The sequence below is a fragment of the Malaya genurostris genome, chromosome 2 (genome assembly GCF_030247185.1).
Source record: "Malaya genurostris strain Urasoe2022 chromosome 2, Malgen_1.1, whole genome shotgun sequence".
NCBI classification, from domain to species: Eukaryota; Metazoa; Arthropoda; class Insecta; order Diptera; family Culicidae; genus Malaya; species Malaya genurostris.
In genome coordinates this window covers 136575487-136591918 of record NC_080571.1, presented here as the reverse complement: position 1 = coordinate 136591918, position 16432 = coordinate 136575487, and the positions used below count along the sequence as shown (strand labels likewise).

Genomic DNA, 16432 nt, shown 5'->3' with positions numbered 1-16432 from the left:
CTGAGCAGACGTAAAGTTAATGCATTTTGCAAAACACTTGTTTGCGCCGAAGCGCTATGTCTATGTCTATAGTCAAAACCGACAATGTTTCGAATAAAGCACGAGGTTTTGAAGACCAAGGCGTTGATTAATACAAAATATGAATGAAAAGGAAATATACTAAGCACAAAATAACCATTATGTCAAATAAATAGTCAAAATTAAACAGTTAAAAATCCGTGCAAGTTGTAGCCGATGGCAGATCTCATGCACATTATCAAAATGAATTCATTATGATTGAAGTTTACTTAATAATTTTTCTGCTAATAGAAATTTGTCATTGTAACGTTCAATTTAAAAGATATTTTTTCTGACTTGTGGTCTCGAAGAAGTTGAATCGATGCGAATGACAGTTTCGCTATCTTTGCGGCATTTTGCCGCTATCTTATCGCATCGCAATCTAGCCGACAGTGAAAATTACAATATTTGAAACACGAGTAAAACACTGCTGGGGCTGCCAGTTTTTCTTATTATAAAATCCAGATTTAAATTTGGTAACTGACATAAATTATGCATCTAGAACTAGAACACTACTCAATATGCGAGTGTTCTAGTTCTAGATGAATAATTTATAAGTTTTAAAATTAAAATCTAGAATTTATAACAAAATAAACTGGCAGTCCCAGCAGCGTTTTATCTGTGTTTTAAGAACAAATTCAGCAGCTAGAAGTTCTATATGGAAGATCTGTAAAAGAACAGAAACTGGAACAAACGCATCCCCAGCAAGCCGTTCTAGTTTTATTTATTCGACCAGTTCTTCTGTCAAATTTAAAACTGGTTTACGATCACCCCCCTGCTATGGAAGCTGGTTCCTGAAACCGACGCATTTTGTTTTGGTGGCGTTGTTGTCAACAATATTTCAGGCTACGTTCATACCATACAATCAAACCACACTGGTATCAAAAGTTAATTTCTTCAAACTCAATATAAATATAACTCTTGTCTAGTATTCTCTGCAAAACAAGTAATTTGACCTCTTTTTGAATAAGAAAAAAAAGTGGTTTGCTATAGTTTGATTATATTCCATCCAAATCATTTCCTTATGTTGGTGCAACCGCATGAAGAAAGATGTGAACACTGCCTAAACACAGCATTTGAGAGCGAACTAGAACCAAAAGAACCAAAAATTTCGGCTTCAAGCCAATTGTATGCAGATGACAATCGCACCACCGGGGTGTTTACGATGCCGTTCTATATTTTGTATATGAATCTAAGGCAGAGTTGACATGTATACAGATTTATCTGTATTATACAGATTTTAACATAAACATACAGAATACAGATTTGAAACAGATTTTCTAAATTTAATGCGGATTTCCGAAGAAGTTTTTTCGTACGAGCAATCTATTAGTATTTAAATGCAGTGACGAAAAGTAAAGTCGTGGCATTACATTCCTTTTGTGGAATTTGACCTTGCTGTTCCAACAGACAGATGGAAAGAATTATTGCTCATTGAATCTAGCATTCTACATCCATAATGTGTTGGAATAACATCTTTTAGCATCATATTATTGTTGAAATTCAATTTTATTAGTGAATACAGATAAACACAGATTTTTTATGCAGAGTATTACAGATTTCCTATGAAAAAATCTGGCATCATTGATCTAAGGGCATATTCAGGAGTAGATTCTAGATGCATAATTTATGTCAGTTTTAAAATTTAAATCCGGAAATTATAACAAGAAAAACTAGTTTGTACCGGCACCCTTTTATTTTAGGCTTATAACTTCTGACTAAGTGCACATTATGCAGACATCTATACATCAATGGAAATCTGAAGTCCCTAGCTAACAACTGAATAAAAAAAAGTTGATTCAATTGATTGAAAAAACTTTATTATCAGTTTAGTTAAGTGATAAATTTTGACCATTTCAAAAAAGGTGTTCGGTTACCGGCACCCCAAGAAATTTCTCTAAAAATGGAGACTAGAGAACCAGAGAACCAATGTTTTTACTTATATGACGGATTTATTGAAGCCGTCAAGTTGTCCAAGTGTTGCATATCACCCGAGATGCCAGGTAATACAATGAGTTGAGCTAGCAAAAACGAAAAGATCGCTCCAATTTTCAAAAGTCTGTAAAAAGTCGAAATAAGGTTTACATGTTAACTAAGAAATTTGATAATTTACAGACAAATTTGCAGACTTGGCATCTCTGCATATCACTGACAATTTTTCGCGATTTGTCGAAAAAAAGGGGTGCAGGTAACTGACCACCTTGGGGTGCCGGTAACTGAAAGAGACTTTGCAATTGCAGTTTCAACTGGTACTATTACTTAGCGACAAGTGTTATTTCATTGTTCATTGAAAGCATCAACAAATATATATATATACATATCTGTCAAAGACGACTAACTTTTTTTGTGATAGTTTATTTTTATATTTAAAATCGACAATGTTTCGAATATAGCACGAGGACCAATGCGTCGATTAATACAAAATATGAATGAAAAGGAAACATACTAATCACACACAAAATATAAAATATGGTAAATAAATAGCACACGCTTGAAAAAAAATCCGTGCAAGTTGTAGCCGATGGCAGATCACATACACGTTATCAAAATGCATTCATTATGATTGAAGTTTAAATAATAATAAAATAAAAAATATGGTAAATAAATAGCACACGCTTGAAACAAAATCCGTGCAAGTTGTAGCCGATGGCAGATCACATACACGTTATCAAAATGAATTCATTATGATTGAAGTTTAAATAATAATTATTCTGGTAATAGAAATTTGTCGTTGTAACGGTCAATTTAAAAAAAGGCGGGTGGGTAATGTCAGAGACATAACTGGATGTCGTGAATACGAAAAAACTGGCACGGTCCCATCACTTTTCCGAATATCAGTTAGTTGATTGATTGTATGAATTGTGCATGCTTTCCCCTTTTTCTCTAATAGAGTGAAGCGATGCACCTACATTAAAGTACAGATTAGTTACATTAAACAGCTACTATTCTACAACTATATATTCCAAACTTGAAACAATTCTTTTTTAATTTGCCAATATAGGAGGCAAGGTACGACAAATTTGTAGTTTATTTTGATTGAAGCTATGAAGTTTGAAGATCGAAATTTCAGTACGAGACAATTGCAATGGCCTGGTCTGAAATGTATCAACGATCTTCGGTATGCAAGAGTCATTTTAATAATAATAATAATAATAATAATAATAATAATAATAATAATAATAATAATAATAATAATAATAATAATAATAATAATAATAATAATAATAATAATAATAATAATAATAATAATAATAATAATAATAATAATAATAATAATAATAATAATAATAATAATAATAATAATAATAATAATAATAATAATAATAATAATAATAATAATAATAATAATAATAATAATAATAATAATAATAATAATAATAATAATAATAATAATAATAATAATAATAATAATAATAATAATAATAATAATAATAATAATAATAATAATAATAATAATAATAATAATAATAATAATAATAATAATAATAATAATAATAATAATAATAATAATAATAATAATAATAATAATAATAATAATAATAATAATAATAATAATAATAATAATAATAATAATAATAATAATAATAATAATAATAATAATAATAATAATAATAATAATAATAATAATAATAATAATAATAATAATAATAATAATAATAATAATAATAATAATAATAATAATAATAATAATAATAATAATAATAATAATAATAATAATAATAATAATAATAATAATAATAATAATAATAATAATAATAATAATAATAATAATAATAATAATAATAATAATAATAATAATAATAATAATAATAATAATAATAATAATAATAATAATAATAATAATAATAATAATAATAATAATAATAATAATAATAATAATAATAATAATAATAATAATAATAATAATAATAATAATAATAATAATAATAATAATAATAATAATAATAATAATAATAATAATAATAATAATAATAATAATAATAATAATAATAATAATAATAATAATAATAATAATAATAATAATAATAATAATAATAATAATAATAATAATAATAATAATAATAATAATAATAATAATAATAATAATAATAATAATAATAATAATAATAATAATAATAATAATAATAATAATAATAATAATAATAATAATAATAATAATAATAATAATAATAATAATAATAATAATAATAATAATAATAATAATAATAATAATAATAATAATAATAATAATAATAATAATAATAATAATAATAATAATAATAATAATAATAATAATAATAATAATAATAATAATAATAATAATAATAATAATAATAATAATAATAATAATAATAATAATAATAATAATAATAATAATAATAATAATAATAATAATAATAATAATAATAATAATAATAATAATAATAATAATAATAATAATAATAATAATAATAATAATAATAATAATAATAATAATAATAATAATAATAATAATAATAATAATAATAATAATAATAATAATAATAATAATAATAATAATAATAATAATAATAATAATAATAATAATAATAATAATAATAATAATAATAATAATAATAATAATAATAATAATAATAATAATAATAATAATAATAATAATAATAATAATAATAATAATAATAATAATAATAATAATAATAATAATAATAATAATAATAATAATAATAATAATAATAATAATAATAATAATAATAATAATAATAATAATAATAATAATAATAATAATAATAATAATAATAATAATAATAATAATAATAATAATAATAATAATAATAATAATAATAATAATAATAATAATAATAATAATAATAATAATAATAATAATAATAATAATAATAATAATAATAATAATAATAATAATAATAATAATAATAATAATAATAATAATAATAATAATAATAATAATAATAATAATAATAATAATAATAATAATAATAATAATAATAATAATAATAATAATAATAATAATAATAATAATAATAATAATAATAATAATAATAATAATAATAATAATAATAATAATAATAATAATAATAATAATAATAATAATAATAATAATAATAATAATAATAATAATAATAATAATAATAATAATAATAATAATAATAATAATAATAATAATAATAATAATAATAATAATAATAATAATAATAATAATAATAATAATAATAATAATAATAATAATAATAATAATAATAATAATAATAATAATAATAATAATAATAATAATAATAATAATCTATATATATAAAAATGCAGAGATCATTCTTTGTAATCGCATCACGTAAGAACGGATGGACGGATTGAGATGCTTTTTTTTTTGTTTGATCAGTTTTTACCCCCACCGGGTTCGTACATCAAAAAAATTAGGAAAACTTACCGGAAAAGTGGGAAAACCCAATAAAGTTATTTTGTATGGACAATGGAATTTTCCACTGAAAAAGTCGCCAATGATTGCTAGATTGATGTGGGCGCGCAACAAAATGCTCAGTATTTCGCTGTTGAAGAAAAGAATACTAGATCATTGGGAAATCGTTTGGCGCGCAACGAGCAGTTTTGGATGGAGACTCGCATGTTTGATCCATGCGATCCATCATTTCGAGCCACTTGCTTAATTGGATACCAAAATTATTGCTTGCCAAATGACTTAATCGTGGAACGCATATGACTATTCTTGCTATACCGTAAGCAGGATAAAACATTCTGATATCGTTTACCAGTAGATTAATTGTGTGCAATGTAAACAGTTAGATGAATAATGTTGGCCATCGTGGGCTTGAGTGGAACAAATCAAATTATAGAACGATTTATCATACGAATCAAGGATAGGATTCTGCTGTTAAAATAATGAGGTAAAATATAGAGATTTTTTTCATTTAGCATGCTACAGTTCATTCAGTCGCTTCGGGTACATTTTCAAGGATGGGTTACTTAAAAGCGGACTGCTTAGGATGCTATTCATTACATTTGTAAACTGCTTAAGCCAAATCATTCCATTTTCAGAACATTGCATTACTTGACCAATTACCAAATGTAAATGTGGAGGAGAAACGTTTTATTCATTGGCTTGAACGATAAGAAGAATACTGATATAATCACTTCTCATGTTCACTCCGCTAGAACAGAAAAATTGCACATTTTTCATATAATTTTGTCTGATATGGTTCCACAGGACCGAACTCAACCATCGTTAATTGTAGATCGAGTACTAAGCAAAATGATGTGGTGACTCGACTAATGAGACAACTATTGATACAATCATTAAACGAATTCAGTGTTCATGTAAAAGTTAATGGACACAAGTTAGGACAAAAGAATGTTTAATTTTATCGGTAAATTGTTAATTGAAAATTAATCCTGTAATTGTCATGCTACGAACATTCATCAAACACGACTAAGTAATATCATCAGACTAGCGGTGAAGCAGTTGGTGGAAAATCGCTCCAAACAATTTTATCCGATAATCCCAAGGATTTACTATTAAATTTTTAAACGTCTTCAGTCTACAATCAAGCCTTAACTTGCAATGACAAACAAGTCGCGAAGGCAGTTTTTGGAAATTTGCAGAATCATCAATTTAATGTATTCATCCTGATCAGTTCTGCTCCACGCTTCATGTCGAAACCATTAGTTTGAGAGAGATCTACCATCTCTGTTCAATGCACTGACTCGAAGGATGAGATGTCGATCGGTGCATTTGTTTCATTTTTGCGTAACAAAAGCTTTTAACATGTTCACAATAATTTTTGATGACCTTCGGACCGAGGTTAATATGTTAAATGTGAATTTGTCGTAATTCGTTTATTGTAGGCCAAGTAATCAGTAAAATAATAACGTTTGACAGTTCTGCTGTTCGAGAAGATAGATTCAAAAACATAATTTCTGACGAGACGAAGTTCGACGGGTCAGCTAGTAATAATAATAATAATAATAATAATAATAATAATAATAATAATAATAATAATAATAATAATAATAATAATAATAATAATAATAATAATAATAATAATAATAATAATAATAATAATAATAATAATAATAATAATAATAATAATAATAATAATAATAATAATAATAATAATAATAATAATAATAATAATAATAATAATAATAATAATAATAATAATAATAATAATAATAATAATAATAATAATAATAATAATAATAATAATAATAATAATAATAATAATAATAATAATAATAATAATAATAATAATAATAATAATAATAATAATAATAATAATAATAATAATAATAATAATAATAATAATAATAATAATAATAATAATAATAATAATAATAATAATAATAATAATAATAATAATAATAATAATAATAATAATAATAATAATAATAATAATAATAATAATAATAATAATAATAATAATAATAATAATAATAATAATAATAATAATAATAATAATAATAATAATAATAATAATAATAATAATAATAATAATAATAATAATAATAATAATAATAATAATAATAATAATAATAATAATAATAATAATAATAATAATAATAATAATAATAATAATAATAATAATAATAATAATAATAATAATAATAATAATAATAATAATAATAATAATAATAATAATAATAATAATAATAATAATAATAATAATAATAATAATAATAATAATAATAATAATAATAATAATAATAATAATAATAATAATAATAATAATAATAATAATAATAATAATAATAATAATAATAATAATAATAATAATAATAATAATAATAATAATAATAATAATAATAATAATAATAATAATAATAATAATAATAATAATAATAATAATAATAATAATAATAATAATAATAATAATAATAATAATAATAATAATAATAATAATAATAATAATAATAATAATAATAATAATAATAATAATAATAATAATAATAATAATAATAATAATAATAATAATAATAATAATAATAATAATAATAATAATAATAATAATAATAATAATAATAATAATAATAATAATAATAATAATAATAATAATAATAATAATAATAATAATAATAATAATAATAATAATAATAATAATAATAATAATAATAATAATAATAATAATAATAATAATAATAATAATAATAATAATAATAATAATAATAATAATAATAATAATAATAATAATAATAATAATAATAATAATAATAATAATAATAATAATAATAATAATAATAATAATAATAATAATAATAATAATAATAATAATAATAATAATAATAATAATAATAATAATAATAATAATAATAATAATAATAATAATAATAATAATAATAATAATAATAATAATAATAATAATAATAATAATAATAATAATAATAATAATAATAATAATAATAATAATAATAATAATAATAATAATAATAATAATAATAATAATAATAATAATAATAATAATAATAATAATAATAATAATAATAATAATAATAATAATAATAATAATAATAATAATAATAATAATAATAATAATAATAATAATAATAATAATAATAATAATAATAATAATAATAATAATAATAATAATAATAATAATAATAATAATAATAATAATAATAATAATAATAATAATAATAATAATAATAATAATAATAATAATAATAATAATAATAATAATAATAATAATAATAATAATAATAATAATAATAATAATAATAATAATAATAATAATAATAATAATAATAATAATAATAATAATAATAATAATAATAATAATAATAATAATAATAATAATAATAATAATAATAATAATAATAATAATAATAATAATAATAATAATAATAATAATAATAATAATAATAATAATAATAATAATAATAATAATAATAATAATAATAATAATAATAATAATAATAATAATAATAATAATAATAATAATAATAATAATAATAATAATAATAATAATAATAATAATAATAATAATAATAATAATAATAATAATAATAATAATAATAATAATAATAATAATAATAATAATAATAATAATAATAATAATAATAATAATAATAATAATAATAATAATAATAATAATAATAATAATAATAATAATAATAATAATAATAATAATAATAATAATAATAATAATAATAATAATAATAATAATAATAATAATAATAATAATAATAATAATAATAATAATAATAATAATAATAATAATAATAATAATAATAATAATAATAATAATAATAATAATAATAATAATAATAATAATAATAATAATAATAATAATAATAATAATAATAATAATAATAATAATAATAATAATAATAATAATAATAATAATAATAATAATAATAATAATAATAATAATAATAATAATAATAATAATAATAATAATAATAATAATAATAATAATAATAATAATAATAATAATAATAATAATAATAATAATAATAATAATAATAATAATAATAATAATAATAATAATAATAATAATAATAATAATAATAATAATAATAATAATAATAATAATAATAATAATAATAATAATAATAATAATAATAATAATAATAATAATAATAATAATAATAATAATAATAATAATAATAATAATAATAATAATAATAATAATAATAATAATAATAATAATAATAATAATAATAATAATAATAATAATAATAATAATAATAATAATAATAATAATAATAATAATAATAATAATAATAATAATAATAATAATAATAATAATAATAATAATAATAATAATAATAATAATAATAATAATAATAATAATAATAATAATAATAATAATAATAATAATAATAATAATAATAATAATAATAATAATAATAATAATAATAATAATAATAATAATAATAATAATAATAATAATAATAATAATAATAATAATAATAGTAATAATAATAATAATAATAATAATAATAATAATAATAATAATAATAATAATAATAATAATAATAATAGTAATAATAATAATAATAATAATAATAATAATAATAATAATAATAATAGTAATAATAATAATAATAATAATAATAATAATAATAATAATAATAATAATAATAATAATAATTTTTTTTTTTTTTTGTTTTATTATTGACATTTTACACGGTGTTTGCCGTGCATTCGTGTCAGAGAAGGGTGTTTTTGTGTATGTGGTGTTGTGTGTGAGTGTGTTATTGTGTGTTTATGCTACAGCGCAAGTTTTCATCACTTTTACTTTCATTTTCTTCGTTTCGTATCTACCTATTTTCCTCTACTTCTATACATTTTGACTTTCTTCTTCTTCCTTTAATTTTTCTTCTTCATCTTGAGTTTAATTTTATTCTTCTCCGCTTCGTCTTGTTTATATTTTCGTATGCATTTTCACTTTCTTCTTCTTCTTCAACTTAATCATCATCTAGACTTCATCTCTGTATTTCTGATTTAATTTTTCCCTTAGCCTCTTTAATCGAAATTGTTCCAGCCACTTTTGGTCTACAATTTGTTGTTCAATTTTGTTTCACGTAGGAAGTTTAGCAACTGGATTGCTTGTTCATCGGTGTTTCCCAGAGCTTCATATAGACTGCTTCCGATGTTGTATTTTCTTCGCTCTCCATCGTACTTCCTACATTCAAGGATAATATGCCGCACCGTCAGCTCTACATCGCAACATTCGCAGTTCGGCGGTTCTTCTTTTTTCAGCAAGAAGGTGTGGGTCAGCCGTGTATGGCCAATCCTCAGCCGTGTAAGTTGACGCTGTTCAGCAGGGCTGCCGCGATCGGTCCACCTAAGCGTGTCGCGTTTGACCTCCCTCAGCTTCACGTCTCTCGCTTCAAACCACTGCCTCTCCCATCGGAGGCGAATCGCCTGTTTTGCTGCCCTTGCAGCATCTTCCGCTGGAATTGGGATATTGGTGACAGGTTGTGTTTTGCCCTCGTTAGCCAGTCGGTCCGCCTCCGTGTTTCCGCTGATGCCAGTATGCCCCGGAATCCAGCAGAAACGAACGGATTTGTTTTGCACTATTTGTTCGATCTCTTGTATCCACGGGTGGCGAGAATGTCCTGCTTCTAAGGCCAGGAGACAGCTAGCCGAATCGGTCATGATCACCACTTCGTTGCGGACATTCGGTACAGAGAGTGCCATTTTAATGGCGTATGCCTCTGCTGAGAAGACACTGCATTCTTTCGGAAGACTGTATTTCTGGGCTATCCCGACGTTGTAGAATGCTGCCCCTACCGTGTCTTCACACTTGGATCCGTCAGTATAGATGACGGTCGAATGGCGGAAACGAGTGTCGAGTACTTGCCGAAAGATCGGATGAACTTTCTGAGGTGGATCTCCTGCGCGAACATTTTCCTTCACCTCCCACACAATCGCCGGCTTTCGTGCGTTCCATGCACGACTACTCTGCCGTGTGAGTTGGCCGACAACAGGAAGAGGTGAACCGGTTAGTTCTTCCAGCCGGTCTGATGCTCGCTGGATCAGAGGAAGGGTACCGTTATTCCGGTTATGCGAATATATTCGGATGGCTGTTTGCACTGTGGCTTGAGCTGCAAGTAATTCGAAGGGTAGGGTCCCTGCCTCGGCCATGATCGAGACTATTGGACTGGTAACAAAGGCTCCGGAAGCAAACCGGACCATTTTGTTGTAAGCAGGGGCAAGAGTCTGCAAATTCGGCGATCCTCCTCGACTGACAAGTCCTATCCCATACAGCAACTTCGAGGTGACTAATGCTGATCCAACCTGCAGCAGAGATGTTCGATTGCCACGTGAGTGTTGGGCACCGATCATCCGAAGAATCCGTAACCGAGCCTCGCAAGCTTTTTTCGTCAACTTGCAGTGAGGTCTGAAGGTGAGGGTTCGGTCCAAGGTTACACCCAGAATCCTCAGCTGGTTGGTCGTCGGAATGGGAGTCTGATCGATGGTGATGTCTCCTGTAGGTTCATTCCGTATATTCGGGCTGCAGTAAAAAATGAAGGACTTTGTTGCCGACATGGCGAAACCGACGCTTTTCGTCCAGTGATCGGCAGCCTTGACGGCGGCCTGCAGTTTACGGTATAACCCGTCACTTCTGGCGCCTCGCACAGCGAGGAGGATGTCGTCCGCGTATAGGAGTATGTCAACTCCTTTCGGTATCACTTGGAATATCGGCTGCATAGCGACGAGAAACAGGGTCACAGAGAGGACCGAGCCTTGAGGTACTCCGTTTTCCAGCGGATGTTCGCGAGATAAGTGTCTCCCTACGGACACCTGGAATGTTCGCTCGGAGAGGAAGCTCTGTATGATGTTGAGCATTCGACCACGTATTCGCCATTTTTTCAATGTGCGAACTATTCCATGTCGCCAGGTAGTATCGTATGCTTTCGACAGGTCCAGTGAAGCTATCAGACAGTGCTCGTCTGCGGTTGGAAGCGATTTCTCCAGCTCAGCAAAGTACGTATCCGTGCCCCGCCCGGGACGAAACGCGTGTTGGCGTTTGTCGAGCCGACCATTCAACTCTAGCTCAGTAATTAGGCGACGGTTGATGATCCGCTCTAGCAGCTTTGCCATGCAGCTGGTGAGCGAGATTGGCCGAAAGGCAGCAGGCCCGGTATCGTGACAATTAGGTTTTGGGATGGGAACGACGATGGCATTCCGCCAGCTAGCGGGAAACTCTCCGTTACTCCAGATTTTATTGAGCAGCTCGAGGAGCGTCACTTTCACGGACAGGGGCAGGCGTTGAAGCAGAGGATACCCTATCATGTCGGGTCCTGTAGAGGCACCTCGTCCTTTGTCGAGAGCCCACAGAAGTTCGTTCAGGGTGATGTCGGTGTTGTATACATCCTCGGTATTGGGCGAAAAATCTATGGACTCTCGTTCCGCTCTTGCCTTCGCCATCTGGAAAGATGGAGGGTAGCTGGAGGTCGCTGATCTCTCGCTGTAGTGACTGGCCAGTTCTTCCGCTGCTTCTTCGGGATTGTCTATGAAACCATCCGCTCCCTTGACTACTATGGTGCGTTGTTGCCGGCTGCCACGCAAACAGTTCACCGTCTGCCATAGTTTTGTCGTCGAGCTGTCCGGAGAGATTGTTGCTACGAAATTCTCCCACGAATGTTCCTTTGCCTCTTTAATCGCCTTTCGTGCTGCTGCTCTAGCTTCCTGAAAACTAGCCAACGCTGCGGGTTGATCTGGATCGAATCTCTGCAGGCGCCGTAAGGCCCGCAAGCACTTTCGTCGCTGTCGGATGGCAGTCTTCGCTTCTGGGCACCACCATGGTACCGCTTTTGGTCCAACTCGGCCGCTGGTGCGTGGTATGGAAGTGTTAGCTGCTGCTATCAACTTCTCCGTGAAGCTGTCAACATTCCACTCGATGTCTGGGCAGATTGTCTCAGCGGTGATTTGTTCATACAGCGACCAGTCGGCGCGGTCATAGAGCCATTTCCGTCGCACGGTTCGCGTGCTAGACCATCCAGGTATGGTCACCGTTATCGGGAAGTGGTCACTGTTGTGGGTGTCCGAAAGAGTTCGCCATGTAAACTTGGGAGCCAGACTCTTAGAGCAGAAGGTAACGTCGATTGCCGAAGTATGACCAGTGGCCGGGTCGATGCGTGTGGGAGAACCACTGTTGAGAATCACAAGATTCCTGTCTAATGTCGTGTTAGCTATGAATCGGCCAAGCGCGTTCGATGATGATGACCCCCACGCAAGGTGATGTGCGTTGAAGTCACCCAGAAATATAACCGGGCCATCCAGTTTATCGAGGAGCTCGCTCAAAGCGGTTTGATATTGGGCTGAACTAGGCGGAATGTAGATGGACACAACAGTTACCTGCACCGGCGCATAGATACGCGCAGCGACTAGATGGAGGGAGGTGTTGATTTGCTGACGCTCGAACGGTATGCCTTCTCGGATAGCAAGGCCTACCCCATGTTGCCAGTAATGGGTGCTGTTTGACTCCAACAGTAGCGTGTAGTTCCTGCCAACGAAGTTTGGAGGTATGACCGTTTGATTAACCTTCGTCTCTTGAAGTGCAATGACGTAAGGTTCGAGGTTGGCGATGAGGAGCTTCAGTTCACTGATGTTTGCCCTAAGGCCGCGCAGGTTCCATTGGAGTGCGAAGCAGCTGCCGGAGGAGCTGTTCGTACCGGAACTGATGGTGGATCTTCCAGCAGATGAGTCGGCTGAAAAAGAGGGAGATGCCGCAGTAACCGCTGCTGGTAGTCGGTTCGTGGAGAGACTTGCCTGTGAGACGCTTTGCCCCACAGTGCCAGCCGCTGTCGAAACCATTACACTAGATTTTCCAATACCGACAACAGCCGGCACCGGGGAAGCGCTTTGTATAATATACGTCGTGCGGGATCTTGATGGGCCTTCGCCAGGCGAGAGAACTGGAACATTCGTGTTGTCGCCTGAAACAACGGGCGCAGCAGTATCGGTTTGAATATTGAGAATAGGAATACTGACCTGTGGGACGCTTTGCCCCACAGTGCCAGCCGTTGCCAACATCACCACACGATTACTTCCAGAATTACCGGCAACAGCCGGCACTGGGGAAAGACTTTTTGTAGATTCGCTGGTTTCTCGGCTGTTGGTTTCGATGAGAGGGTTGATTGTTGGTTGCGTAGGGCGGCGGCCAGGGCAAAGAAGGGCAATCCCTTCTCCCTGCCGTCTATCCCAGGATTCCGGTATCGTAGATGTTTCGGTGGTGTGATCGGCTGCAGAGGTGAATTCGTCATCAACGGGTTGGGGTAAGACGTCCCGGACGACTCCTTCAACCTGCTGCACTTGCGTCGGAGGGGGTACTACACTTTCTCCGCTTCCGAACCGATAAATCTCGTTGTCCGTGTTCGTGCTAGGGTCGTCATGGTGGTCCAAACGTTGTTGAGTGGCGGAATTATCGAAGATACTGACTGGGGGGTGTGGCCGGTATCTCCACTTCATAGCTGACACAGTCCATCATCATGGGATCGGGTGTAGTGACAGCAGTTTTCTTCGGGGGCGGGCTAGGGTCAGGCGATATGACCGATTTGTCGTACTTTCGGGGGCGGCCAGGGCCTCGCTTCGGTTCCTGAACGGCTGGAGAGTGGCTACTTGATCGAGTGACCGGATTCGACCACGTCTGTGCTGGTACTGGTCTTTGGTTATGATGTTGACTTCCACGGCTTGCGCTGCGCGATCGTTCATCCGAAATCTTCTGTTTCAGCAGTTGGTTGGGATTGTTCACACTGTTAATTTTTTCGTCTTTCTGCTTGATTTCTTCGCGCAGTTTGGCTATGTCCTCGTCCTTTGCCTTCACGGTCGCTTCAAGTTCCCGCAATCTTTTTTCAAATTCGCTAAATCGCGATGCCGCTTGGGCATAGCTACCACCTGTCTGTAGCTCAGTACGCTTCCTAGCCTCTGGGAAAGACACGTTATCGCGGACCTTAATTTTAATGACTTCGACCTCCTTCTTGTAAACAGGGCACTGTCGACTGGTAGGACGGTGATCACCCTTACAATTTCTGCATTGGGAAGCCTCGTTGCACTCCTCTTCTCCGTGATAATCGCCAGAGCAGTTAAAACAGCGTTGTGGTCCAGGGCAACGGACACGGGTGTGGCCGTAGCTGAAGCAGTTATAGCACAACATAGGATTCGGGAAATATGGCCGGGTGGGAATACGCAGCAAACCAATCTTGAGGTACTCCGGGTACGTGGTTTTGGAGAACGTTAGGATCAGCGCGGGTGTATTAACTCTCTTTTCACCTTCTTTCCTGGTGATTCGCTGCACACGGACAACGCTTTCCTTCAGCATTTCAGTCAAAATGTCTTTTTCGTCCATTTCGATAATGTCGTAGCAGGAAATGACACATCGACTTACGTTCAGGTGTGGATGAGGGGCTACTTCAACTTCAGTTCCATCGAACAGCTTGGTTAGTGTTAGCAGCTTGGCAACCTGGGCAGGGTTGCGAATCTTCAGAAGGTATTTCTTTCCCTGATCCTCGGATTTAGCGCTTTCGATTGGTCCACCGACAAAGCTTTCCACCGATTTCCCGATGATGAAGGGATTTTTCGGAAGTGAAACACCATCCTTTCCCGTCAGCTGAAGGAATGTCAACTCACCGAATTTATTCGTCGGGTCCATGTAGGTCGGTAATCTAGGCCCGACTGACCCTCCCGGGTCGTCCGCCATGTTTTAGGTGGTAACGGTCACCCGTTACCTACCCCAAATAGCCTATTAGTGGCTGAAAAACCGATATCCTACCTTTTCACTGTAGGTGTTCAAAATAATTTGCACCGCACTGTGTTAACACACTTACGGGACACACTGTAGTGTTCCCTGGATACGTATCGAGCACCTTTGAAATTTTCCGAAATTTCACTTTTTCCAAAACTTTTTAGCACTTATTATTATCCGAAGAAATCTTTGTTTGGGCC

At 29.6% G+C, this 16432-nt stretch overlaps 3 protein-coding genes across 3 annotated transcripts; 2 read left to right on the top strand and 1 right to left on the bottom strand.

Annotated features, from left to right (window-relative positions):
* Nucleotides 1-3137: 3137 nt before the first annotated feature.
* On the top strand, nucleotides 3138-3943 carry LOC131432093 (uncharacterized protein DDB_G0287625-like; the record flags this gene model as incomplete). Its single annotated transcript, XM_058598169.1, has 1 exon — nucleotides 3138-3943. A coding segment is annotated over exon 1 (801 nt), but the record flags the coding sequence as incomplete, so codon positions are not given.
* Nucleotides 3944-4039: 96 nt separating this feature from the next.
* On the top strand, nucleotides 4040-4552 carry LOC131432094 (myb-like protein D; the record flags this gene model as incomplete). The annotated part of the gene is made up of 1 exon (XM_058598170.1): nucleotides 4040-4552. A coding segment is annotated over one exon (513 nt), but the record flags the coding sequence as incomplete, so codon positions are not given.
* A 5982-nt stretch (nucleotides 4553-10534) lies between these two features.
* LOC131428855 (uncharacterized) lies at nucleotides 10535-16187 on the bottom strand. Its single transcript, XM_058592914.1, has 2 exons — nucleotides 14926-16187; nucleotides 10535-14870 (listed from the first exon to the last, which is right to left on the bottom strand). The coding sequence occupies exons 1-2, from the start codon at nucleotides 16185-16187 to the stop codon at nucleotides 10535-10537; spliced, it is 5598 nt and encodes a 1865-aa protein (XP_058448897.1).
* Between the last annotated feature and the right edge of the window lie 245 nt (nucleotides 16188-16432).

Excerpts from the sequence above, each read along its gene's own strand:
- LOC131428855 (XM_058592914.1), bottom strand. The coding sequence starts at position 16,187 with ATGGCGGACGACCCGGGAGGGTCAGTCGGGCCTAGATTACCGACCTAC. Across the intron at positions 14,871-14,925 it reads CCGGCCACACCCCCCAGTCA|CACGAACACGGACAACGAGA; the intron begins GTATCTTCGATA and ends TGACGACCCTAG.